Source organism: Rhinichthys klamathensis, unplaced genomic scaffold (genome assembly GCF_029890125.1).
Source record: "Rhinichthys klamathensis goyatoka isolate OS25496 unplaced genomic scaffold, OSU_Roscu_1.1 h1tg000196l_1, whole genome shotgun sequence".
In the NCBI taxonomy this organism is placed as follows: domain Eukaryota; kingdom Metazoa; phylum Chordata; class Actinopteri; order Cypriniformes; family Leuciscidae; genus Rhinichthys; species Rhinichthys klamathensis.
The window spans coordinates 5,400,158-5,426,314 of record NW_026606722.1 but is presented as its reverse complement, the minus strand read 5'-3'; the positions used below and the strand labels follow the sequence as shown (position 1 = coordinate 5,426,314).

At 37.8% G+C, this 26,157-nt stretch overlaps 3 protein-coding genes across 8 annotated transcripts in view; 1 reads left to right on the top strand and 2 right to left on the bottom strand.

The window, feature by feature from the left end:
- Window positions 1-4,657, bottom strand: part of ralgps2 (Ral GEF with PH domain and SH3 binding motif 2) — a 225,813-nt gene extending 221,156 nt beyond the window's left edge. For all 3 annotated transcript variants that reach the window (XM_056262750.1, XM_056262749.1, XM_056262751.1), the window contains exon 1: window positions 4,492-4,657. The gene's annotated coding sequence lies outside the window, so the exon portion shown is untranslated. The remainder of the gene's footprint in view (window positions 1-4,491) is intronic.
- A 1,356-nt stretch (window positions 4,658-6,013) lies between these two features.
- LOC130096198 (cytochrome c oxidase assembly factor 7) lies at window positions 6,014-8,561 on the bottom strand. Its single transcript, XM_056262879.1, has 3 exons — window positions 8,175-8,561; window positions 7,942-8,082; window positions 6,014-6,456 (listed from the first exon to the last, which is right to left on the bottom strand). The coding sequence occupies exons 1-3, from the start codon at window positions 8,278-8,280 to the stop codon at window positions 6,014-6,016; spliced, it is 690 nt and encodes a 229-aa protein (XP_056118854.1). The 5' UTR covers window positions 8,281-8,561.
- A 494-nt stretch (window positions 8,562-9,055) lies between these two features.
- Window positions 9,056-25,779, top strand: zyg11 (zyg-11 family member, cell cycle regulator). Of its 4 annotated transcripts, none has more exons than XM_056262744.1 (16): window positions 9,056-9,378; window positions 12,337-12,514; window positions 13,254-13,768; window positions 16,536-16,781; window positions 16,859-16,999; window positions 17,090-17,266; window positions 19,711-19,775; window positions 20,573-20,693; window positions 21,382-21,432; window positions 21,542-21,703; window positions 21,806-21,853; window positions 22,866-23,063; window positions 23,151-23,203; window positions 24,039-24,136; window positions 24,221-24,403; window positions 25,119-25,779. In XM_056262744.1, the coding sequence occupies exons 1-16, from the start codon at window positions 9,355-9,357 to the stop codon at window positions 25,133-25,135; spliced, it is 2,277 nt and encodes a 758-aa protein (XP_056118719.1). In that variant the 5' UTR covers window positions 9,056-9,354; the 3' UTR covers window positions 25,136-25,779. The 4 variants fall into 4 exon arrangements, with proteins under 4 accessions (XP_056118719.1, XP_056118721.1, XP_056118722.1 ...); XM_056262746.1 differs by having other exon boundaries at window positions 9,057-9,378; window positions 20,573-20,672; XM_056262747.1 differs by having other exon boundaries at window positions 9,058-9,378; window positions 20,573-20,672; window positions 24,224-24,403.
- Window positions 25,780-26,157: the final 378 nt, after the last annotated feature.

The window sequence follows — 26,157 nt, the reverse complement described above, 5'->3', positions numbered from 1 at the left end:
TATATTCTGGTTTTCTTAATTTTAAAGGCTTTAAATAGTTCAATTTCAGAGATATGCCTTTGCGATTTCAAAATCACGACAGGCCAAATCGGTTTTTACATATTTTTGTGTTACAAATATTCAAATTATCACAGAAGAACTGGGATAAAAGTTTATAGTTTGGATATAAACTGAGGTCTACGTTAGCAATCAAAAGAGAGTAAATAACCTTTTGAAAGTAACTTGACGCTTCAAATAATGATTGTATCGAGTGACTGTTAAAAAAATGTGCCATTGAATCATTCATTCGTTCAAAAGACTCATTCAAAAACTCTCAATCATCCAGTAATGAAACAAGTATTTATGAGAGAGTGAGTCTTTGAATCATTCACTCAACCCGAAAAAATCATTCAGATTAAATGAACCAGGGCCTGAATTTCGTTTTGGAAAATGGGGGGGAAATCCCCCCTTAGATGATTCTCATGAGTCATGGGGGGGATTTTTTTTTGTTTGAGGGGGAGAAAGGGGGGGCATTTTTTCCAAACAAAATTATTACATTTATCTTGCCTAAATGTTTGCGCTCATTGCATTTTTACAATGGGGTAATATTGTTGTTAAGAATTTACACATCACAAGGAAGCTTGATTTAAATTGTTTAATTAAATTGAAAAAAGTAGCACAAATAAATACAATAGAATAAAGATACAAATAAAGACAAATAAAGAGAAAAGTTTTTGAATAGGTCTAACACTAGTATTCATATACAGATACTGAATAAAGTAATCAAATGGAAAATAACACTGGGTAGTATTTTAGTCCTGAATAAATTAAATACATAGGCTATTAATCCTGATTCCTTTAACTTAAAGCTATCTTTTGTTGTTTGAAGTTGACAATTTTGCGTGTTAAAGCAATATAATCCGCGAAAAATAGTTACTGGCCAGATGTTTTTGAGGCAGATGTTCTATGAATGTGCGCATAGAAAATCTCTCAGCGAGCGCGCGAGCACTGATTAGTTTAAAATCGCTTGAATGTTTAAACTGGTAAGACTTAAAAAGTCTATGGTCCTTACAGTCTATGGTCCCGACTCCTAAACGCGAGTGTGTATTATCGCCGCAGCGCTTGATGCCTGCCTTGCACAACACAGAGAGAAGCATAGGGGAGAGAAGAGATAGAAGACGCGGCACAGCTGAACACTCACGCTGTTTGTGAAATTGCGTCTGGAAGATAGTTGTTAAAAGAATGATTTGATTTTATTATCTGTGTGGATTACGATTGCGGGAATTTCCCGCATTATAAATGGGAGAGACCTGCGGGAATGATTAGAATTATGCGCAATACCCGCAATCCCGCGCCGAAATTCGAGCCCTGTGAACATTTTAAATAGACTGCAGCTGCAGCAATTAACATTTTATCATTGAACCTCTTGTAAATGATGTGTTATTTGGTTCAGTTGTCTGTTCAGAATCGTGATCTCCGTTTGAAACAAAATAAATCATGGTTCAATGTATCCAGATTCGTGCAGCTCTATTGGTCACCATTTACATCTGTCAGTGGGTTTTTGCAAACATCCAACCAGTGAAAAGTATTGAAAAGAGCTTGTGACTACACCTCGTAACTCTATTGGCTCCTCAAACTGTCGGCAAAACCTCATAACTACACCCCCCCTCCAAGTCTCTGCTTGTTTGCAATGCAAGGGTTAAGATTTCTCAACTACACATACAATATGATTTTGTAAGATAATATAAGAAACCTAAATCAAGTTAAGACATGCTTCTGTAGTACGAATTTGTAAAAAATCCTAAATTAACTTATCATATCTTAAGTTAAGAAAAAAAAAAATCTGTATTAACCGTCCCCCAGGAAACGAAGTCAGAAGACAGGAATCCCATCAAAGTGAAGTCAGGAATCCCACCTGTGCATCCATAAGAACAGCTGTTTCAGTGTTTCAGCTCTAAGCAGCACCAGGATCTGCCTTGCAGTGCTTTGAAAAGGACAAAGCTTTCTTATAAGAGACGGGAAGCGCTCCGACATACAGAAACAGAGAAGGAAAGCAACAGAGTGAGAGTGTTTATGGGGATTAAAGCAATGGCAGATGTCCTCTTCAACTATAACTCGCTTCATAAAACCCAAGCTATATTTAACAAAGGAAATTGAACCTTTGCATACAGTTGTGATCTGATTACCAGAGGGACTCAAAAGACATACTTCTTCTTTAGGCCAGAAACACTCAACGCAGGTGTTTGGCCAAACGCACTGCAAACCATGGTCGCGTTGTACTAAAACTTAAGCGCCGCATTTTTAGAATGCCGTGAGACGCTGCAAAATACACAAACGCAATGTTTAAAGACGTTCTTGTGGCGGCAATAGAGTTAAGGTCAGTTCTCAGAGAGCAAGAACTTGCCTATAATGAAAACTATAGCGTCCACATCATGGGACGATAATGTTCTATTCTTTATAAGCACACACTGCGGTTAAGTTGTCTGTCACTTTAAATGCTCAAACTCTTGGATTTTGATTGGCTGGATGGATATTGATTGGCTGTCAATGATTTTATCAATCAGGTTGTGAACGTATCCCTGTGGCTTTCGCTTCAGTGTTAAAATAGCAATATGAACGCTAAGCGGACCAGGACTACATTTTTTTTTTTTTTGGTCCAGACCAAACCAACCAAGCAAACTGAACTACAAGTGTGAACACACCCTAAAATGCACCATTTTGATCAGCATCAAAGTAGCCTATTTTAACAGAGGATTTAAGCATCAAGAAGGACCCTCAAAATCCTCAACCCTTGACTGCCCAGTATTTAAGTCACATTTTAATAGCCAATATCCTCTTTTGATCATTACAGTTTTGGGCTTTGACTTTGATTTATGGTGAATTCATCATTTAACAGTGTTATTCAGACAGAAGGTTCCTGAAAGGCTGCCTCATTTCCATATGTGATCAATAAGTGCTGAGCCAGACGTAATTAATGTCTTTTAGCTTGAGTTTACTGCAGAAAGACTGAATGGATTCAGAGCTATTGACTGGCAACTTTTATCCAAACTATTAGCATAGTCAGTATAAACACTTTCACTGTGGCTCAGAACATACGTTTCGACATCTTGGGCATCAGATGCTTTTGTAAAACACTTATAATATATAGGGCTTTATTAGGGCTGGGTTGACCATATCGAGTTGATTTGATTCCATCTTCATTTTGATGAAGATTATTATTATTCTTAAATAACAAAATCAATCTTTTAGTCACAAAACTTCACTTAACATCTCCAATCCAATCAGCTTTGTTACTATTCATATGAAACAAAGTCTCAACTTTCAAATTCTGTCAATTTTATCATGAAATTCAAACAATAAATGCCATTTTTCTGCTCTTTAATGTGACAGATCGGATCGCTGTAGCGCTTCAGTTCAAGTTAAACAAGTTTGTGTGTTGATTATTATATTTAAAAATAAATAGCAATAAGGCACCAGCATCAACGGTTTACAGCATTGGATTAGAGATTGTGAAATATGTCAACACCCAGTCCTAACAATTACTTATAGTAATTATAATCAAACTAATAGGGCCAAGAAATAAATATAGTCCATAGGTCCAGTAACCAATAGGATTTCCTAACCTCAGAATCTTTTTGTTGCCTTTTTTATTTTTGTTTTGAAATTTTTAAACATATACTGCCTTGAACATGGTAACCATAGTTACAAGAAAAATCAATACAATAGCTAGACTACTACATATTGTAATACAAAAGCAAAATCATACTACAATACATCTCTTTAAAACAGTGTCAGAGTTTTGTTTATCTGCTTTATGATGACAGTAGTGACCAATAACACTTCTGAAGTAAATTAGTCAATTTAGTAACTATGGTATTTTGCCAGAACATATGGTCACCATGGACGATTTTGGAAGATGTAAGCTTGTTCAGAAGAAGCAAGGGAGTGAAATTAACCTCCGTTGAAGTGTGTGTGTGTGTGTGTGTGTGTGTGTGTGTGTGTGTGTGTGTGTGTGTGTGTGTGTGTGTGTGTGTGTGTGTGTGTGTGTGTGTGTGTGTGTGAGTGAGTGAGTGAGAGAGAGAGAGAGTGATTGAGTGAGTGACACACCCCGATTCAGAGTGGAGTGGGGTGGGGTGGGGGCAAGTGAACCCCCCCTCCAGACAAACAACCGTTATCCTTCAGAGATCCACCTCCATCAACCACGAGAATAAACTTAATCCTGCAGATTATTACACACACACACACGTACACTAGGCGCAAAAGCGTAGCCTGTTCTCAGAAGAACCGAGCGTTGAGCAGGCAAAAGTCGGCCAACTACACGCAGCCAGTATGACACACACACACATGCACATCAATTCCCTCCTAAACAGTGGCATCTTCAGTCCGTTAACCGCATGTCTCCGGTCGCTGTTAATCTCATCATAGGCGTGTTGCTGCTGTAGCCTGTTAGCTAACATCCCGCTCAGAACCACACACTGCGCATCACCACAAATTAAAAGGCGTCAAACTCACCGCTTCACGCTCCGTGCTTAACTCCTGCGCGAGGATGCTGCGACCGTTACTCCGTGCTGCAGGCGACGGTCCAGCAAACTAATATAAACAATATGAAGCTACAACAGCCTGAGCCGCGCGCCTGTAACGTTACTGCAGGAACGGCAAATGTGTGTGTGTGTGTGTGTGTGTGAGTCCGTTGATCCGACAGTGGGCGGGGCTACGGGCTTAGTCCGACACTGCTGCGCTGTAATTGGAGGAGATCGCAAGGTGGGCGTGGCTACTGGCTCAATCTGATGCTGCTGCGGTGTTATTGGAGAACAGCTGAGAAAGGGCGTGGCTTCGGGCTCCTGCTTCTGCAGTGTCATTGGAGGCGAGCATCATGTGTAGCTGCTGGCAATGATTCAACGAATTCATAAATTATTGTTTTTAATACTTTTAGGAAGAAATATTTGAACTTAATTCAGACATTCATTCATTTTATACAATAACACGGATTAACACTACAGAGACTACAATGATATCAGAGAGTAGTAAATTACTGTTTCTGATTCCAGAATAAATGACTCTTATGAACCGATTCTTTTCAGTGAATTAAAAAACATAGCGACCTTAGTCTGCTTTCAGAAAGATGTTCTAGTTCTTTTGAGTGAGTGAAAATAACGAATGAATTATTATCTACTAAACTGGTCGCGCTGAATGTTTCTGATTCAATGAAAAGAACCGGTTCATTTGAGTCATTTGTTTGGGAATCAGATGACACTGGTCACGCTTAATGTTTTTGATTCACTAAAAAGTACCGACTTATATAGTCATTCATAGGGGAATTGGATTACAATGAATACTGAAGAGTGATGCTGTAAACAATGAAAACTTGTGTTTTGTTCACATGTGGCGGACACATACATATATATTACTGTTAAAAGGAGACGATGAGGGGGAAATTAAAAATTAGAAGTGAAAATTGTATATGCAGTTAAAATCCATTTTAAATGCAGTATGCCATTTATGTTGAATAATTTCAACGGAATGAAGTGGACATTTTAAAGTATCAAAGGATTAGTCTGTGTCAGTGAACAAACTAATGTTCACTGCAATCTGTAATAGATAAGAAGTTTGCCAGAAACCGCGATATTGTCTGTGTATTCAATTTAGCTTGAGTATGCTTCCATCTAGTGGCCATTTTTACGTACAGCACCTGGTAAAATACATAAAACCTACTGATTTCCATGGATGCAATTCTAATTCAGACCAACAGAGAATAGTAGTCATTTAAATAACCTCTAATAATAATTCTATGATAACTGTCACAGTCTAGATTATCTAATGGCAACACTTTCAGTAATATATTAGCTTATATCAACATCAACCTAGATGAAAAAAATCACCCTCAGACATTAATCAGTTATGTCAACAGCATCAAAGAATATGTTTATTAACATTATTTATGCTGCTTTTATATCCGTCATATCAAAACAGCAAGGCAGAATAATTGAGTTTGGTAAAAAAAAAAAAAAAACTATCATTGTTATAACATGTTATCTCACTCCCCAAATTTCAGTTGCCTTTCTTTCTGCTGTCCGTGGAGTTCCCTAGCCCTGTTCTTCAGCTCCTCTGCTTTCTGATCATCCTTCTCCGTCCCATCGCCCAGTTTGTACATGCGGCTGGCATTGGAGCAGCCCCACACGTGTCCCAGCTCACAGGCTCGCAGGGCGTACTTCAGAGCCGATGGCATGTTTTTGTCCAGCCCTGGAGATCCCTGGATGAAAAGTGTGCTCAGGTTGAAACAGCTGGGGGCGAAGCCTCCTTCACACGCCCTCTCGTAATACTGTCGGGCCACCTGTGGGTCAGTACCCCCCTCCACGCTTCTCCCGTCATGGGCCAGCAGAGCTACGTTGTGACAAGCGTCCACAGACTTCTTCCCTTTGGTGTTGCATGCCTTCATAAAGCAGGAGTACGCCGACTTTAAACACTCCGTCACACCACCTGAGGTCATAAGAAATTGTGAGTTGTTAAAATGTCAGCAGTGGAAAGCTGTTGTTATTAAGAGTGCTGCAGTCGTGACGTCAAAACCCGGAAGACTTATTCTCCACTGGCTCCCTTGAGATTTTGCTATGGGTTATTTATATATATATATATATTTCAGTTTAGGAGTAAAATATGGTCTGTGGTAAACATAACTTGACCATACTTGGACGTTTTGTTGTACAACATAAAATGCTCACACTCACACCCCAAACGTTCTTAATGTTTTTATCTAAAATTCAGGTTTTCAGTATGAGTGTGTGTAATTTATTTTGTAGAGGAAAATGCCCAATTATCGTCAGGTTATGTTTACCACCGACATTATTTTACTCAAGAATTGAAAAACCCATAGCAAAATCTCGAGGGAGCCAGTGGAGAATAAGGTCTTCCGGGTTTTGATGTCACGACTGCAGCACTCTGTCGGGACATAAACGTACACCTGATTACATTCTAAAATGTTTTTCATGTAAATTTGATATTAATCTCATTTTTAATATTCATTAATCAAATAATATTTTATAACATTAACATTATTAATACTTATTTGAATATATAATCTTTATATATAATATATATATATGGAATATTGATATTTTTTTATGATTTCAAATCCAATGACCCTGTATATTTAGAAAATATGAAGTAAATGTACATACATTGGATATATATACACATACATAATATACAAATATACATACATAATATTTTTTACTTTATATATATATATATATATATATATACAGTATATATATACATTTTATAATATGAATTTATAACAATAATTTTATAATTTATATATTTGAATTCATTTTGAATAGATAGATAGATAGATAGATAGATAGATAGATAGATAGATAGATAGATAGATAGATAGATAGAGTAGATAGATAGATAGATAGATAGATAGATAGATAGATAGATAGATAGATACAGTAGATAGATAGATAGATAGATAGATAGATAGATAGATAGATAGATAGATAGATAGATAGATAGATAGATAGATAGATAGATAGATAGATAGATAGATATTTTAGAGGATTTACATATTTTAAAAAAATGAGAATAAATGTTAAAAAATACTTTTGAAAAATAGCCAGTTACAAAACAGATTTGCTTTGTCAAAAATAATACAAGAAAAATAACTGAATATCTAAAATGTTTTGAATCAAATTATAAGGATATCAAACAATAACCCTTTAAAAGAACGAACTGAGATTCTGAGAAGAATGAACTAAGAGGAATTCCAGTTTATCCAGTAGGATCACATTAAGATGGGATCAAAATAAAGACAGAAAGTTAATTATGCAGTTAGAATTTTTTTTAAATGACTATTTTTGGCAATTAAAAACAATTAAAAAAACTTTATAATAAACGTTTTTATTTAGTATTTTAATATGACTAAATATCGGTTCGTGGGAGGGATTTTTCCTAAACTGTCTTTACCTTTGCCGGTGACATGGTAAGCCCCGAGCTTATAGCAGCTCTCTCCATGGCCATTCACCTCGCAGTTGTGCTTGAGAACCTGGGCTGTGGCCTCATAGTTCCTCTTCACACCCTCCAGGTAATCCGCCAGCCTCTGACACCCTGTTAAACAGAAGAGGAACAGATGAAGCTGCTGTGTGTGTGAGAGAGAGAGAGCAGTTCAGCACCAGCTCGAGAGGGACAGCTCCTCCGACCTTCAGGATCCTTCTCCCGGTGACACTGGTAGCTGTACTCTACTCCTAAATTATCCAGGAACTGCTTGACCTCCTGTTCGTCCTCAAAGTTAATCAACCCGGCCATGTGCTTGTCGATCTCCGAACACTTACATAAACCGGTGGAATGTCTCACGTCAAGCAACTTTTGACCTTGCTCACTGATTAACTTAGTTGTGCAAAAACTTACAGAATAGTGAATGACATAAAGGAATAATAAACGCGTCAGTCTAAGACATAGAAGTTAATTTAGCTCAATTTAGACATGCATTATTAGATATTCACAAATTATGAAACCGTTACTGCGCGATGTGCTAACGCTACACATGCACTGAAGCCAGTCAAGATCGCTTCCTACTTCGCTCAATGTCACCAACGGGCTTCCGTAGGCCCCGCCCCCTGGGCTGTAATACTATGAAGACAACAACGTACTTATCTGTATTTTAAAAGTGATTTTCTTTGTGGATATTTTCCTTCATTAAATACATTACATTGTATGAAGAGTAAACAGGGCTGCAAATTTGTTGGGATGATAAGATACTTTGGTTCACTAGAAGATTATATATATAAATGCCTTGATTTATACTGTTTGTTTTATCCCTTCTAGTTACTAATGGCATTATAAAGGTATTTCTGGAAAAAAAATATTTCTGAAAAAAAATGCTTATTTACGTTTTTCATTGTTATGAGCTTACATACATTTTCGTTGCAAATACTTTTATGTAGGCTATTTTTTAATGCAAATACACATCTAAAAGGATTTCTAAAGTTGATCACCCGTAGGCCCCGTCCCCTCTGACGCAGATCCGTTTCCCGTGTGACGAGGTTGTTTACTGGTGAAGACGTCGCTGCCGTTTCCTCCCGATATAAAAACCCGTCAAAATGCCTGACAGCACGTAATGATCGCTAGCGCTTTCGAGGCTGTCCACCAGAACACATCCGTATCTTAGAGAGCAATGCATACGAGCAACACTGGATTTATAGCGGTCCGTGCACTTTTAAATACCAACAAATAGGATCAGCAAATGTTTGAAGACAGATGTTTGGAGAGGCTAGCAGGCTAAGAAGCTAAAGAGCATTTAAATCGGATTGTGTTTGATCTACACCTCAACCCACCTGCCATTATCCGCACAAGAGGCTGTTTCTGGCATTTGAGGCCGTCATGATCCATCTTTTGGACACCGTGGTAAGACTTTACATGTCACACATGTGTATGTAGCAATCGTGTGCAGTTCACCAGATGATTCATATGAATCATATCTGCCTTGTGTTAATCGTCCTAATGTACTGTAGGTCATGCTGTTTTCTCAGCATGCGGTTTATCTTGCGGTCTCTTATCTTGCGGTTTGTAGTTGATGGTCATAAATGGTGTTGTAATAGGGATGATTGACTGTCAAAGATATGCATACACTTGGAGGTTGATGTTTTCTTAGTTCTTTAGTGGGCTGATCAAATTGTAGGTGCCAAAAATGTAACGTTATAGGTTCAACCCCCTACAAGAGGTGGTGATCCATGATCTCTAGACCCATTGAGGAAAACACTAACAAGAGTATTCCCCCTTTATAGTGTACTACGGGTCCATTTGTAGACTAGAAGGGCTTTTCGATTTTTAGAGGCCACAGATCACCAAATATGATCTTCCTCGTGCTGGGATGTCTGTCCTAAATTTTAAAAGGCATCTAAATATTTTCGTGTACTAAGACCCAATCTATACTGACTAAACTTTATGTAGGAATATATAACGTTAGTGTACCAATTTAAAATATTATTTTGAAACTAATTAGTATCTATTAAGTTACACTAAGTTTTTTCTACTCGCTATCGAAGTGTACTGTTAAATGTATTTGATTTAATACATTTCTTTGTTTACATATTTATTTGAACCTAATTTGTATTCTTTGTTAATCCAATTTTGTATTTATTTTAAACCATTTTTTTATTTTATCCATTTATTTATTTATTTATTTTAAAAGGGTTAGTTCACCCAAAAAATGAAAATTCTGTCATTAATTACTTAACGTCATGTCTTTCCAAACCCGTAAGACTTTCGTCCATCTTCGCAACACAAATGAAGATTTTTGATGAAATCTGAGAGCTTTCTATCTCTCCATGACAGCTACTCAACTGTCAAAGTGACGCTTCAGAAAGAAATTGCATTTTGAATTTTGGCTTTAAGATAATCTCAATCTTTTTTTAATAGTTATCCAATTTGGTAACACTTTACTTGAAGGGGTGTGCATAAGACTGACATGACACCTTCATAATCATGACATGACACATGTCATGAATATGGAGGTTTTATGCATGTTTATGACATGTTTATGATTAAGTGTAATGTTCTCAATTATGACATTTTTAATGCAAAAATGACATTGTTTGAGATGTCTTTGTCATGACAACTTGACAAACCATTACATCATAACCTGTCTGTGTCTTTGTCATGACAACTTGACATCAATAAGACAACACATGGCCTCATGAGTCATGACAGCCAATGTCAAAACCAACCACATGACAGTTGAATGTAATGTTAACCCATAAAGCTAAGTGGTTTCTTAAAGGGGTCATATAATGCCATTTTTGTACAAGCTAATATGATTCTTTAGGGTCTAAATTAAAAGTTTGTAATATACTTTAATTAAAAATTCTCATTAGTATTGTAAGAAAACACTTATTTTACCTGGTCAAAAACAGCTCTGTTTTCAGCACGCCGTTTCAGTGCATATGACTTTAAATGATAATGAGCTTTGCTGACTCCGCCCCTCTGTTCTGTGCATACACCATTTGTAACACAATAACCATAACGCGTTGTTCATTATAAACGTGGGATTATGATTAATATTGAGAACGTCGTGGTCGTACATAGAAAACATGCCGTAATGTAAGTGTAAACCTTAGCCGCATTCATCGTGAAGCGTGCAAGCGATTTGCAAAGATATAAATATTAATATAAAGGTTAATAAAACATTACACTCACTTCAGTTGTTCTAGAGGTTCAGCAGGAACAGGAATAGCTGGTACCGATCCTTTATTCATGAGCAGCTTCTTAGCAAAACCAGCTTTATACTGATCCTCGTTTATAAAGCAGTCTGGTGAGAAATGATTCGCGCAAACATGAGAGCATTGACGTTGCTCGTGGGGAATATTTCCTTCGAAAACAAACTCAGCCACTGCGTCTTCAGCGGTTCGGATTTAGGAACATTAAAATGACTGCTGTGTTCGTTATTGCACCCAAGAACAGAACACCACAATCGCTTAGACGCCATTCTGCTCATAGACAGTGCTCCAGCGTATCAACAATGACCGCGCCGGTCCGCGCGGACTATGATTGACAGCTCGCTCACGAGCGAGGGCGGGTCTGTGTTGAAACGCTCCTGTCAATCAACAATCATGGGAGGGGCGTGCGAGCTTGTGACGTCACACGGTCGAACGGCTCGATTTGAGACAGGGGAAAACATATAAGGAGATTAAAACAAAAACACTGGATGGATTTTTATCATTATATGATGGTTGTGTACAGGCACTGCCAACACACATTTCAGTAGAATCAACTTGTAAAAGTGCATGTACCATTATATGACACTTTTAAGTTTGATTATTAATCTGCTATGTCATGTTTATGACAATTTATGTTGTCTTGTCAAGTTGTCATGACAAAGACACCGACAGGTTATGATGTATTGGTTTATGTCAAGTTTTCATAACAAAGACATCTCAAACAATGTCATATTTGCATTAAAAATATCATAACTGAGCAAATGACACTTAAGGACAGTTGTCATAAACATGCCTAAAACCTCTGTCATATTCATGACATGTCATGTCATGTCATGATTATGAAGGTGTCATGTCAATCTTATGCACACCCCTTCAAGTAAAGTGTTAACTTTATGTTGACACTATTTTTTATTTTCTCTAGCACTCCCTGGCTCCAGTTTAAAAATCCGTGGACAAGTTCTATTATGCAGTAAAGAGTTTGTCTATCCACCGCCACTGAAAGTAAAAACGCCCGCATTCCCTTGTTTCTTGTTTTCTATCTGACACATCAAGGCTTTAATTTCATCGCCAGTACATCCAGTACCATAGGAAAAGAAAGTTGTAAGAGAGATTTGATGTTGAGCTCTGAGTCATTTTGTTGTTGCAGGACGAGGCGTCCCCGCCGTCTCTGACCGATCTGTGCATGACTCTGGTGAGCTCCAGGCTGGAGCTCTTCTGTGAGATGCGTGATGACGGCTCTCTCTCCTTCCGTGAGCCGCTGGTCGAGCCGCTGGTCTTCCCGCAGGAGCTGGCCGACCAACTGCTCTGCAAGATGGCCACTGAGGGTGAGGACGAGGGGAAATGACATTCCTATAGAACACAAAATGCATAATTATTGTTTCATGTAGTATTTAAAAAGGATAGTTCACCCAAAAAAACAAAATATGTCATCATTTACTCGCTCTCAAGTTGTTCTAAACCTGTATGAGTTTCTTTCTTCTGCTGAACACAAAAAAATATATTTTGAAGAATGTGGGTAACCAGAAGTTGTTGGACCCCATTGACTTCTATAGTATTTTTTTTCGGTCTCACTTTATATTAAGTGGCTTTAAGTACTATGTACTTACATTGAAATGAATAATTTGATACAATGGACTTATTGTGTACATGCATGTTTTTACATTGTACTTATATTTAAAAAAAAAAAATGCATGTAATTACAACTGTAATTAATTTATGTAATTACACTGTTGACCCTTCCCTTACACCTTAATCCACCCATACCACCACACCTGTCCCTAACCTCACCCGTATCACACCTCAATAGCAGCAAAAGTGTTTTACAATACAACATGAACACAGTAAGTACATTGTACTTATTTTTCGATAGTATTTAAAGCCACTTAATCTAAAGTGGGACCTTTTTTTCTATACTATGGACGTCAATGGAGACCAGCTTGTCCCGTGCCGCACTGTTGCGTTGAGTCCCACCACGGATCTCTAAAACAGGCCTCCTCATAGTGGGTGTACTCAAATGAATGGATCTTAAATTCGAAACACTGAACATAATGGATTCTCTTCCAGGCCTGTTGAACGACAGTACGGTGGGAATCTTCCGGAGCTGCCAGCAGTTCCGCTTGCGCCACGCCTGCATCCGCACCGCTCGAATCTCCGCCGAGGCCTTCCACCGGGCCCTCTGCCCCCACCGCCTGGTGGAGCTGGACGCGTCACGGGTCAACGCCGACCTCACCATCGCCGACATCCTTCGAGGTCTCTCGTCCAACAAAACCCTGCAGGAGGGCCTGCAGCGGCTCGTCCTGAACGGCCTGACCATGTCTTCTCTTGAGGAGCCTAGCCGTCGCTGTTTCAGCGCCATGCAGGGTTTGCGCGCTCTCAGCGTGTCCAACGTCGACTTTTACGACTCTGGCTTGGTGGACGTGTGCGCGCTGCCCCGCCTGGAGAGTTTGGATATCTCCAACACCTCGGTGACGAACCTGACCCCGCTTCTGGGGTTGAGGAGCAGGCTACGCTACCTCACCATGCACCAGCTCAAGAGGCTGGAGATGACCACCGCTCAGCTGCTAGCTGTGCTCAGTCAGGTCAGCTATCCATGTGTTACAACTTGTAATGTTGAGGTCAATGAGGGCATTTTTGTCGCTTTCTAAAAACAAAGGCATATGTCATTTTTAATGTCTCTAAAATGTCATGTCGTGTAACCATAAAATAAAGAGTAAGGGAGTTTTTGGGGAGTCGCACCACATGACATTTTATAACCGTAACTAATCTTGCTTTGTCAAAAAGTCCAATTATCTGATATTTTAAGAGACTTATTGAACTTGACACATAGTCATGAAGGTCTGTGGGGTTTAGGGCAGCACAATATTAGAAAAAAAAACTGGCATTGCGATATTATTATTTTTCTGCAGTATATTGCAATATGGAAAAAATGCAACAGGGAAGTTTCACCAGATGTCTTGACTGGCTCAATTTGGAAATAATTAGTCATAGTATAACGATTGAGGTGGTCTTGTAGGGGAGTGCATATGAATGGACTAAAATGATCAAATTAGATTTTACTCTGAAGATTTTTTTTTTTTCCTGAGTGAGAACCATTCTTTTAGGGCTGAAGAATTTGGGAAAAACTTGGGTTTACTCAAACAAGAACCAACTCTTTCAGGAACCTTAAGTGGACTTTAAGTTATCATATAGTTCACATTCCCACTGACCCTTTTTGACCCATTCAATATGACTGTTTACATATTTATTATTTATTTTATTAATAATATTGTGATTGTTACTTGGTAAAAGTATTAAACAAAATAAGACAAATCTAATACTATTTTACTTAAAAATTGTATTTAATAAAAAATGTATTTTATAGTACAACTGTAAAATGACTATACTAATAGTAACGTCTCAATTCATTTTCAATTATGTAATTAATAAGCAATGAAGCAGTTTTGTTTAAATATTTTAAGAAATCATAATGAAAAGATTATGCCAAACCTCATAATAACATCTTTTAAGAATTTCATTGTTGTTTTTCTAACAGTTGTATCACCCAGACTTTTTTGTCGTCATGCTGCAAAAGATTATTTAAAAAATGTAATTGTAGTACAGAAATTGAAAACATGCTCATCATAGAAATGGTGTATTAATATATAAGTCATCGTAGGGGTGAATTGTATTTAAGATGTCCTTTTTGAGCAGAGGACTGAACTTAAATGGTTGTAATTCATGACATGAATGTTTCGCAATACAGTACTAAGGTTGGTCTCTTTAAAGACACCCAGCAGATTATTGCTGAAGTAGCACTTCAAAATGAAAGTGAAAATGCTGTGGAAGTTTGTTTCTGTAAAGCAGATGTACTTTGTACTTTATTTTGTACAACATGTTTTACCAAATAATTGGGTTTCTAAAATTACTAGAAAATCAAAGCCTTATCACAAAAATTTAGCCTACTAAAATGTTTTAAAGTACCATTTCCAAGGTAATGCAATGTCCAATTTCACAATAATTTACACTGGATGAATTGAGTGTTTAGGCTTTCAAAGGAAATCTAATTTATGATGATTACTAAAATAGTGGTGCAGGGATGACATCAAAACCTGGAAGACTTATTCTCCACTGGTTCCCTCGAGATTTTTTCAATGTGTTTTGAAATTCTGAAATCGCACTTAAACCGATTTGGCTTATCGTGATTTTGAAATCGCAAAGGCTGTGATTTAATTTTATGCCCAGCTTGTAGGGGTGTAACGGTTCGGTACGTACCTCGGTTTTAAAGTCACGGTTCGGTACGTTTTCGATACAGCAAAAAGAAAGAAATGCCAGAGAAATTTCCTATTTGTTAAAAGAAAAAATATTTTTAAATACCGTAACTGAGTTATCTGTTAACTGAGTTTCCTACATCTTGAAACTTTCAGGTTTATAAATGGGGGGTCATCTTTTAAGGATGAACAAATAATGTTTTGGTCATCACATTAAAAATAACATTTAAATATATATTTATATATTATTTGAGTTTTGAAGTGCTGGAAAAAGATGTTTGAAGTACTTGAAAGCATTTCACTATTCCAGCCAAACTGGTTACAGTTAGTGTTACTATATTAAATCCATGGTGAATGTTGCTGGTCTGTGGACGTAAAGTATTAGTTCATTCACGGCACAATGTTTCTCCTGGTTTCCACGTCAGCGCTGTTTGAACTGATAGATATCTACGGTTAATAACGGAGAAATGTAAATGCTTCTCACTAGATCTCGCAGCGATGTTATTACTTCAGTGGCGAATTCAAATGTTTTCTTCACTGGATCTTAGCGCTGTGTAGTAACAGTGTCGCTTGATCGAGATCGGCGCGCGCTGCACAGATGTTGCTGGTCCGAACTGATAAACGATCCGTGAAGCACATCATGAGTAGCGCAGTTTCGTTCCGCTTTCATTACGCTTGCCATTTGATGTTGCGCAACGTTGTGGTGGTCGCGCCAGCGCGGATTTTGTCGGCAGGCAAAATGGTTCAAGGAATCGTTCGGTTTGTATGCGTACCGAACCGGAAGCCTCGAACCGAAACGGTTCAATACGAATACATGTACCGTTACACCCCTACCAGCTTGTCATTTACATGGAGCAGCGTTTAAGAGCCGTACCTCAAAGCACTGTGAAGAAACTCGTCAAACATCTTTCCAAACATGAGAAACATTTATGAGCCTCTTGTCCAACAAAAGACAACATTCTTTGCCGTGCTGCACTGACAAGCTGCGCATAAAATAATCGCAGCATTTGCCAAATCTTGTGGGCGGTTTCAGCGTGATTAATCGTGCCGCCCTATTGTATATGTACAGCTAAGGCACATTATTGTTGTGTTTCTCCAGCTGGAGGGTTTACAGCACCTTGATATCTCCGATGATAAGCAGTTCACATCAGACGTGGCGCGGCAGCTGCTGGAGACTCCTGGCATCTTGCCTCAGCTGGTGTCTCTGGACGTGTCTGGCCGCAAGCAGGTGACCGATACAGCGGTCAAGGCTTTCGTGGAGGCGAGACCGGGCATGACCTTTGTTGGTCTGCTGGCCACCGATGCTGGATTCTCTGACTTCCTGTCTGGAGAGGGCAGCTTAAAGGTAGGTGCTCGCACACCACAGCAGGATCGTTTCAAATGGAGGTCATAAGTGTTGTAAGTGTTTTTCTGTTTCTGCAGGTGACTGGGGAAGCCAATGAGACCCAAATCTGTGAGGCGTTGAGAAGGTACAGTGAGAGGGAGGGCTTTGTTAGAGAGGCTCTCTTCCACCTCTTCAGCCTCACTCATGCCATCGAGAAACCACGACCCGACATCTTGAAGGTACGGACGCTCATCAAGACCGGGAGATGAATCAAAGTTCACTGAATTTTTCCGTATCAACCCTCATGTCTGTTCTCGGCCCTTCTGCAGTTGGTCGCGTTGGGGATGAAGAATCATCCGGCCACGTTGAATGTGCAGCTGGCAGCCAGTGCCTGTGTGTTCAACCTCACCAAGCAGGAACTGGCCTTTGGAATCCCCGTGCGGCTCCTGGGGAACGTCACACAGCTGCTACTCGAAGCCATGAAGACCTTCCCCAACCACCAACAGGTACCTAAAATAATGCTGGATCAAGTGTGGTATAGAAAAGTCTGTCATGGTCAAAATAAAATTATCTGAGAATATTGAATGTATTTGCTGTGCGATGGTTTAAAATTGGGATTTAAGTAGCCTACATTCAAAATGTTTAATGGTAAATTTATATATATATATACACAGTCACCTAAAGGATTATTAGGAACCCCTGTTCAATTTCTCATTAATGCAATTATCTAATCAACCAATCACATGGCAGTTGCTTCAATGCATTTACGGGTGTGGTCCTGGTCAAGACAATCTCCTGAACTCCAAACTGAATGTCAGAATGGGAAAGAAAGGTGATTTAAGCAATTTTGAGCGTGGCATGGTTGTTGGTGCCAGACGGGCCGGTCTGAGTATTTCACAATCTGCTCAGTTACTGGGATTTTCACGCACAACCATTTCTAGGGTTTACAAAGAATGGTGTGAAAAGGGAAAAACATCCAGTATGCGGCAGTCCTGTGGGCGAAAATGCCTTGTTGATGCTAGAGGTCAGAGGAGAATGGGCCGACTGATTCAAGCTGATAGAAGAGCAACTTTGACTGAAATAACCACTCGTTACAACCGAGGTATGCAGCAAAGCATTTGTGAAGCCACAACACGCACAAGCTTGAGGCGGATGGGTTACAACAGCAGAAGACCCCACCGGGTACCACTCATCTCCACTACAAATAGGAAAAAGAGGCTACAATTTGCAAGAGCTCACCAAAATTGGACAGTTGAAGACTGGAAAAATGTTGCCTGGTCTGATGAGTCTCGATTTCTGTTGAGACATTCAGATAGTAGAGTCAGAATTTGGCGTAAACAGAATGAGAACATGGATCCATCATGCCTTGTTACCACTGTGCAGGCTGGTGGTGGTGGTGTAATGGTGTGGGGGATGTTTTCTTGGCACACTTTAGGCCCCTTAGTGCCAATTGGGCATCGTTTAAATGCCACGGCCTACCTGAGCATTGTTTCTGACCATGTCCATCCCTTTATGGCCACGATGTACCCATCCTCTGATGGCTACTTCCAGCAGGATAATGCACCATGTCACAAAGCTGGAATCATTTCAAATTGGTTTCTTGAACATGACAATGAGTTCACTGTACTAAAATGGCCCCCACAGTCACCAGATCTCAACCCAATAGAGCATCTTTGGGATGTGGTGGAACGGGAGCTTCGTGCCCTGGATGTGCATCCCACAAATCTCCATCAACTGCAAGATGCTATCCTATCAATATGGGCCAACATTTCTAAAGAATGCTTTCAGCACCTTGTTGAATCAATGCCACGTAGAATTAAGGCAGTTCTGAAGGCGAAAGGGGGTCAAACACAGTATTAGTATGGTGTTCCTATTATAATCCTTTAGGTGAGTGTATATATAGTAACACTTTATAATAATACAATACTTCTACAGCATTTACTAATATTAGTTAATCTCATAATTTACTAATACATTAAAACCAAAAGTTTAATCTGTTAAAATTAGTTAATGGAGTGTGAACTAGCATGATAATGAATTTTTTTTTTTTATTTACTAACAGGATCAAGGGTTTTTAAATCTTGTAAAAAAAAAAATATGTGGTTCATGTTAGTTATTGCATTAACTATTGTTAACAAATGAGACCTTGCATAGCTATATTTATATTTTTGTTTAAAAAAATTTAATTAGAGTTTTAAATTGGTTCATTGAAAGTATAGTTCGAGCTGACCAACGTAAACCAGTTTTGTTTGTTAACTTTTAACTATTAAAAATACTTTTCGCTAACTGAAATAAAGCTGACATAAAAATATACCTATAAATATTAGATGAAAAACTTAAACTAAAAATAAATGAAAATTAGAAATGTAATAAAATTACTTAAAATAAATTAAAGCTATATAGAATTCTTTAAAAAAAAAAGATCAAAAATACAACAAAACTAAAATGAAAATGAGAACTGAAAATCTAAAGATGAAAGCTTATTCAAAATACTACTAAATACTATAATAGTATATAAATAATACTAAAATAACATTGACTCAAACACTGTTTTTACGAATGAAGTATAAATCCATCTAATGGCGGTCTTTAGGAAAAGTAAATGGATAATTTAAAAGTGCATTAAACAACTGTGATATTCACAGTGTAATTTTATATCACAAGCAAAATCATTAGCAATATATTTTGATTGTTCAATATTTATTGTCTGGCCCTATTTGGTACAGTGGATTTATAAATTAATGTAGTCACTTGCATGGTTGTCAACACTTCTACGGGAAGTATCTTTTCAACAAGGTGATTCTGAGAACATAATTTAAATTTGTCTAAATCATCTTTGTTTAAGTTCCCCATGATGATACAAAAGAGCTTTTTGAGAATGAGGAAAAGACATGGAGAGGTCCATTCTGATTTCCCCTTTAACAGCAGTTCTGTTTTTGGTTGTGTACAGCTGCAGAAGAACTGCCTGCTGTCTCTCTGCAGTGATCGAATCTTGCAGGAGGTTCCCTTCAACAGGTAAACGCGTGTGATCAACACACCACCTCAAATATACTTTCACACGTTTCATAAACCCTTTACAAAGCCGTATGGTTGCTCAGAGAGTTGAGTTAAACTTGATATCTCAATATGGCTTGGTCAACTATACAGTACGAATGAATTACAGTTGTGACATTTTCTACACCAAAATATAACAATCACTCTCTTGAGTTTTTGTCTTGCTGCTGATAATGCTGTGGTAATATTATGAATACACACTGGAGTAACACTGAAATTAAGTAACTTTTTGAAGTAATTTCGTAAGTACCGGTAAGTAAAAAGTAAGTTTCTTTTTGAAAATACCAGTCAGTTAGATTTTTAAATGTTTTTGAAAGAAGTTTATTCTGCTTTTACCAAGGCTGCATTTATTTTCAATAGAAAAAAAAACCCCAGTAATATTGTGAAATTATTACAATTTTAAACAATTGTTTTCTATTTGAATCTATTTTAAAATGTAATTTATTCCTGTGATGGTAAAGCTGTATTTTCAGCATCATTACTCCAGTCTTCAGTGTCACATGATCCTTCAGAAATCATTCTAATATGATGATTTGCTGCTCAAGAAACATTTATTATTTATGTTGATTATCAATATATCATATTTTTGTGTAAAAATTTTTTTTTTTTTTTGACCAAATTTTTACTAATAGTTTTTTGAGGTTACCAGAGACATACCTTCAGTCAAGTGTGTCCAAAACTGGTAGTGTGTTGTCTTGTTGACAGATTTTAAACATCACATCAGTGTATCTGGGTCAATTTTGCCGTTTGTTTTTCAGGTTTGAAGCTGCCAAGCTGGTGATGCAGTGGCTGTGTAACCACGAGGATCAGAACATGCAGAGGATGGCCGTAGCTATTATCTCCATTCTCGCTGCCAAGGTGAGCAGCTACAGTCTGCGGGTGAGAACCGGTTTAACCGTAGAGACGAAACGTGACCTGGGAGGCTCCCACAAAACATTCAGAGCATTCTATCACAGTAATGCATTGTGAAATGCAATATGACAGACGCGAGACGAGCAGATTGTGCCTGTCACGTCAGAGCGATGATGTCTTGTCTGCGGAGGTCAGAAGAGTTTATCTAAGCTGCTCTCATGGAAAGTTTGTTTTGTTTTTTATTAAAAGTTTTGTTAATGTTTGTTAACCGAAACCCGTCTGCGAATGTTTTTTTTTTTTTTAAATGACGACGTCGAAACAGTGAATGTATTTGCATATGACAATTAATCCATTTCTTTTTTTCAATACTGTTTTTGCCTATTTCACATGCAGAGAGATTAGCCAATCAAGGGTCCATTTACATTTAGAAGTCTTAAAGGTACAGTAGCAAATATCAAGCAGTTGGTCTGAACACAAAATGGCTGCGTGACACAATCACATGGAATTAGAACGTATCCGATGTTTAATATACATTTACGTGGAGAGGGATTTGGGGAGATTTTACCCTGTCAAATGGATCAGAAATAAAACGATTTTATAACCAGACGAAAACAGCCTTTACACTATCTCGTATTTCCACTATCAGCTCCGTTACTACTCTCTGTTGGAAATGAAGGATTTCGTTTGAATGTCTTTGTGTGTGTTTCTTAAATAGCTGTCCACCGAGCAAACTGCACAATTGGGAGCTGAGCTTTTTATCGTAAAGGTATGGGAGTTTTTTTTTGTTTTCCCACTAGATTTAACCGTTAGCACTTGTAACACCTGAACAGGAAGAATAGTGTATACTTATCTCTCACACACTCTTCACATCATAGCAACTCCTGCACATTGTGCGGCAGAAGACGTGTCAGGGTACCGTTGACGCCACGTTGAAGTTCACACTCAGCGCTCTGTGGAACCTCACGGATGAATCTCCTACCACCTGCAGACACTTCATAGAGAACCAGGGACTAGAGCTCTTCATCAAAGTACTCGAGGTAAACGCTTTTCAAACCTTTTTATAGAATTTGTGGAAGAACATAACAGTAATTTGTTAACTTGATCAGAAGTTCTAATTTTCTAAATCTCTGTTTTTTCAGTCCTTTCCATCAGAGTCATCCATTCAACAGAAGGTGTTGGGTTTACTGGTAAGAAACAATGTATAAAGTTAGGTTCATAAGTTCATATTGAGATTTTTTATTTTTATTGAATATAATATGTCAATTGTATACACATACACCACTGTTCAAAAGTTTGGGGTCAGTAAGATGTCTCTTATAAGAATTTTTTATTATTATTATTCAGCAAAGAGGCATTAAATTGATCAAAATTAACAGGTAAATCATTGGTACAAATTTATGGTACATCTACATTTCAAATAGTGCTGTCAAATCGATTAATCTGTATGTATGTGTTTGTGTGTGTGTGTGTGTGTGTGTGTATATATATATATATATATATATATATATATATATATATATATATATATATATATATATATACAACATATACATACACACATATACATACACGTGCACACACACACATATATACACATTTACAAACTTTTATGTTAGATAGGATTATTAATTTCAAAATAAACTGTTATTTTGACATTTCTATTTAAAGAATCCTGAAAAAAAAATGTATCACTGTTTCCACAAAATATTAGGCTGCACAACAGTTTTCAACATTGAAAATAATACGAAATGTTTTTTTAACACCAAATCAGTAATGATGCTGAAAATTCAGCATCATTTAAATGAATGATTTCACAATATTAATGGTCAAATATGCATAAATCTTGTTGAGTATAAGAGACTTCTTTTTTTTTAGTATAAGAGACTATTTTAAGAAGCATATAAAACATATCAAATAAGATTTTTTTTTTTTGTATCAACCCTTTAATAATTCTAAAGAGGGAAATGCATATTCCAGTGCTGTGGGGATTCTGGAGCTGTGGGCAGCACTGATAAAACGGCTTCTCGTGTCAGAGGAAGCACCGCTGAGGGATTATGCTAATAGTTTCTCTTAATTAGAAAGTATAATGAGGCTATTTCATTTTGCATTCAGTGGTATTTTTGTAGCCGAGTTCTTCTGTGCTATTGTGCTTTGTCTATCTTGTCTAGTTCTGAATGTTTCGTGTGCTTGTGTGTTCAGAATAATATCGCTGAAGTGGGGGAGTTGCACGGTGAGCTGATGGTTCAAAGTTTTCTGGATCACATCTGTTCTCTGCTGCACAGTCCAGAGGTGGAGGTCAGTTATTTCGCAGCAGGCATCTTGGCCCACCTCACCTCACGGGGCGAGAAGGTGTGGACCCTCGACATGTCGCTCAGGAACACACTGCTGGAGCAACTGGTGCGTGCTTGTGCAAATAGAAGTCAAAATTGCTTGGGTATTACACCAGAGGCCTGAGTAAATGGCTTAATCATGTGTCTCTCGCAGCATTCAGCGATTCTGAAGTGGCCAACGCCGGAATGTGAGATGGTAGCGTACAGGTGAGAAATTACACCACAATAAAATATTTTTTACTGAATATGTGAACCATGGACACTGTATCAAGTACCAGAGCTCTGCTACTGAAACCCAAGACCAGACCTGACTAACACACTGATGTTTTTATGTAGACCTATGAACATGTGATGTGGAAAACACAGTTTAACTTGAAGACATTATTATAGAAACGTATCACTATTGCACAGTGCAATGTATTTCTCAAAGAAATAATAGCAATAATATAAATATATATTTTTTTATAAATATACATATGAATTATTATTAATTAAGTTTATTATTGTTTAAATATTTTATTATCTTTTTCTTTTCTTTTTTCCCCAAGGAAACATGTGAATAGGCACTTAACCTTCAGAAAATGTTAATTGTTAACCAAAAAGGGTCAAACTGAATAATACTGGAGCTTTTTTTATTTATTTTTAATAAAAAAATGGACACTTTTTGTACTAAAATGAATTAACTAAAACATTTTTGACTACTGGTTGTATTGAGCAGTGTTATTGTATTATTATTATTTCTATACTATTATTTTAAAGTTTTATTTTTTAATTCTATTTAGAATTTTATTTCTCTTTTTTATTATTATTTTATTATTTCCATTCAAATGAAATGAATTAGAAATGTTACCTTGGCAACTAAACTAAATAAGTTTTTTTTATCCAATATTTTATTTCAATAAACAAAACACTTTTAATCTGTTTAGTTAACAACAACAACACTGGTGTCAAGTCTGGGATCTTTACCTAGTGCCATTTATGCACTATAAAGATTGTTTTCTAGTATTATAATGAGATGACGTGTCCGGTGTGTCTTTTTCAGATCGTTCAACCCTTTCTTCCCTTTACTGGAGTGCTTCCAGACCCCAGGAGTTCAGCTGTGGGCCGCATGGGCCATGCAGCACGTCTGCAGCAAAAATGGTGAGATCAGCACCCTAGACCCAACGCTTCTGAGCCCAGAGACATTTGTGTTCATTTTGTTTTCCCATTCTGCCCTGGTGGAAGCAGCGGGGCGGTACTGCAGCATGTTACTGGAGGAGGGAGGACTGCGGCAGCTAGAGGCCGTGATGTCGCATCCCAAAACCCACGGCGATGTGCTGCGATTGGCTGAAAGCATCCTAGACAGTTTACATCGCCACAGAGCACGCACAGGATACGCAGTCCCGGCAAAAATACACACACATACAGGTACGTCTCCACAGACGAACGAAAGTGCCTTTTGAAACGCAGGACTGTTCCTTTTAAATTTGAAGGGATGGTTCATCCAAAAATGAAAATTCTGTCAATCAATTACGACTTCCATTCATCTTCGAAACGCAGATGAAGATTTATTAAATTCGGAGAGATTTCTGTCCCTCCATTGAAAGTCTGTTAACCCAAAACTCTGGCGCTTTATAAAGAGATCATAAAAAATAAACCCATATGAATCGAGCGGTTTAAGCCAAATCTACTGAAGAGAACCGATCACTTTATATGATGAACAGATTGAATTCAAGCTTTTAATCGCATATGAACATTGATCAGCGAACACAGAGCGCTTTGAAACAGAAGCTCAATCGTACTTGCTTGACGCGCAAGAACAAACCTCATTGGCTCATGCTTGAGCTTCCGTTTACCAAATTTTAGTACTCTGGTCATTCACTGATCAATGTTTATGTGTGTATAAAAGCCCAAATGAAGTCTGTTCATCATATAAAGCGATCGGTGTGGGACCGAAATCTCTCAAATTTCATCAAAAATATGTTCAGCAAAAGTCTTACAGGTTTGGGACGACATGAGGACAAGTAGATGATGACAGTATTTTCAATTTTGGGGGCAACTTTCAAAACTTCTTTTTCGAAAGCTTGATTGTTCAGTTTTATATCTGACAAAAGTTTTTATTCTAAATTTCTCTGTTTTCCAGAGAAAAACATTCCATGACACGGTTCTTTTTGGTCAGTGGTCTCTGGATGGGACGCTGCAAAAGTTGTTTCTTTTTGTACGTGTATGTGTTCACTCGTGCCCATCCGTATGACAACGATACTCTGCTGTTCTTTCTGCAAAGAGGAACGTGTGTATAAGTTACTTTGCATATGTTTGCACACGACCGAATCCGTTATTTATTTGAAATAAGTCTCAGTGATCTGATGTTTATTTAGACAGGCAGCAGCTCAGAGAGTGTGTTTGTTAAACATGATTATGGATGTGAGCGTTTATATAACTATATGTGTGTGTGCGTGCATGTCCACGTGTACTAAGAGCATGTGCATCAGAAAGCTACATATGCATATTCAGATTTGGATAAAACTCCATAGGAAATGTCATTTATGTGACAGATTTCTGTCCTATTCAGCATAAAATGCAATCTAATCGGATACAGTTGGGTTACGTGGAAATACATGAACATATTTAATACGTTTGAACTGTTTGGTAAATTTTAGTGTGGAATGTTAAAATTGCGTGTGCGATCTGTGCGATAACGCTTGTCAATGCATGAGAGCTTTAGGGATGAAATCTATTTTTATACACAGTATATCAACTGTGGCAGATGACAATGTTTATAATGGTCTGTGTGTCGTATTGCACGCAAAGTATTGCGATTTAGATTCGAGTTTGTTTTAAAAATGGTACAAAATGGACTGAACACCTAAGCCGAAGATTCCTCAACAACCCGGAGCTCTTCAGAAGCCGAAATGATCAACGGAACGGGCGGAGATTAATAAAATCAAAGCTTTTGCCTTCAGACTCTCTTTATTGCATGGATCTGTTGAGGCAAAGCAGGAACTTGTCAATAAATGGATTACTGCCTCGTAAACCATTTGCAGAAATCAAGCAACGGACTGTGACGGCAGACATAAAAAAACGAACACAGATAAATGGCACCTTGTTTTAAAAAAATACAAAGGCAAGAGGAAGATCTTAGGGAATATTTGTTCTGATCGTGGCAACTTTGGAGCACTGGT

Coding starts and splice junctions, on each gene's coding strand:
- LOC130096198 (XM_056262879.1), bottom strand. CDS start 8,280: ATGGCCGGGTTGATTAACTTTGAGGACGAACAGGAGGTCAAGCAGTTC. Junction 8,083..8,174: donor CCGGGAGAAGGATCCTGAAG/GTCGGAGGAGCT, acceptor TCTGTTTAACAG/GGTGTCAGAGGCTGGCGGAT. Junction 6,457..7,941: donor TTACCATGTCACCGGCAAAG/GTAAAGACAGTT, acceptor TTATGACCTCAG/GTGGTGTGACGGAGTGTTTA.
- zyg11 (XM_056262744.1), top strand. CDS start 9,355: ATGATCCATCTTTTGGACACCGTG. Junction 17,267..19,710: donor CCTTCCCCAACCACCAACAG/GTACCTAAAATA, acceptor GGTTGTGTACAG/CTGCAGAAGAACTGCCTGCT. Junction 23,204..24,038: donor TGTGAGATGGTAGCGTACAG/GTGAGAAATTAC, acceptor TGTCTTTTTCAG/ATCGTTCAACCCTTTCTTCC.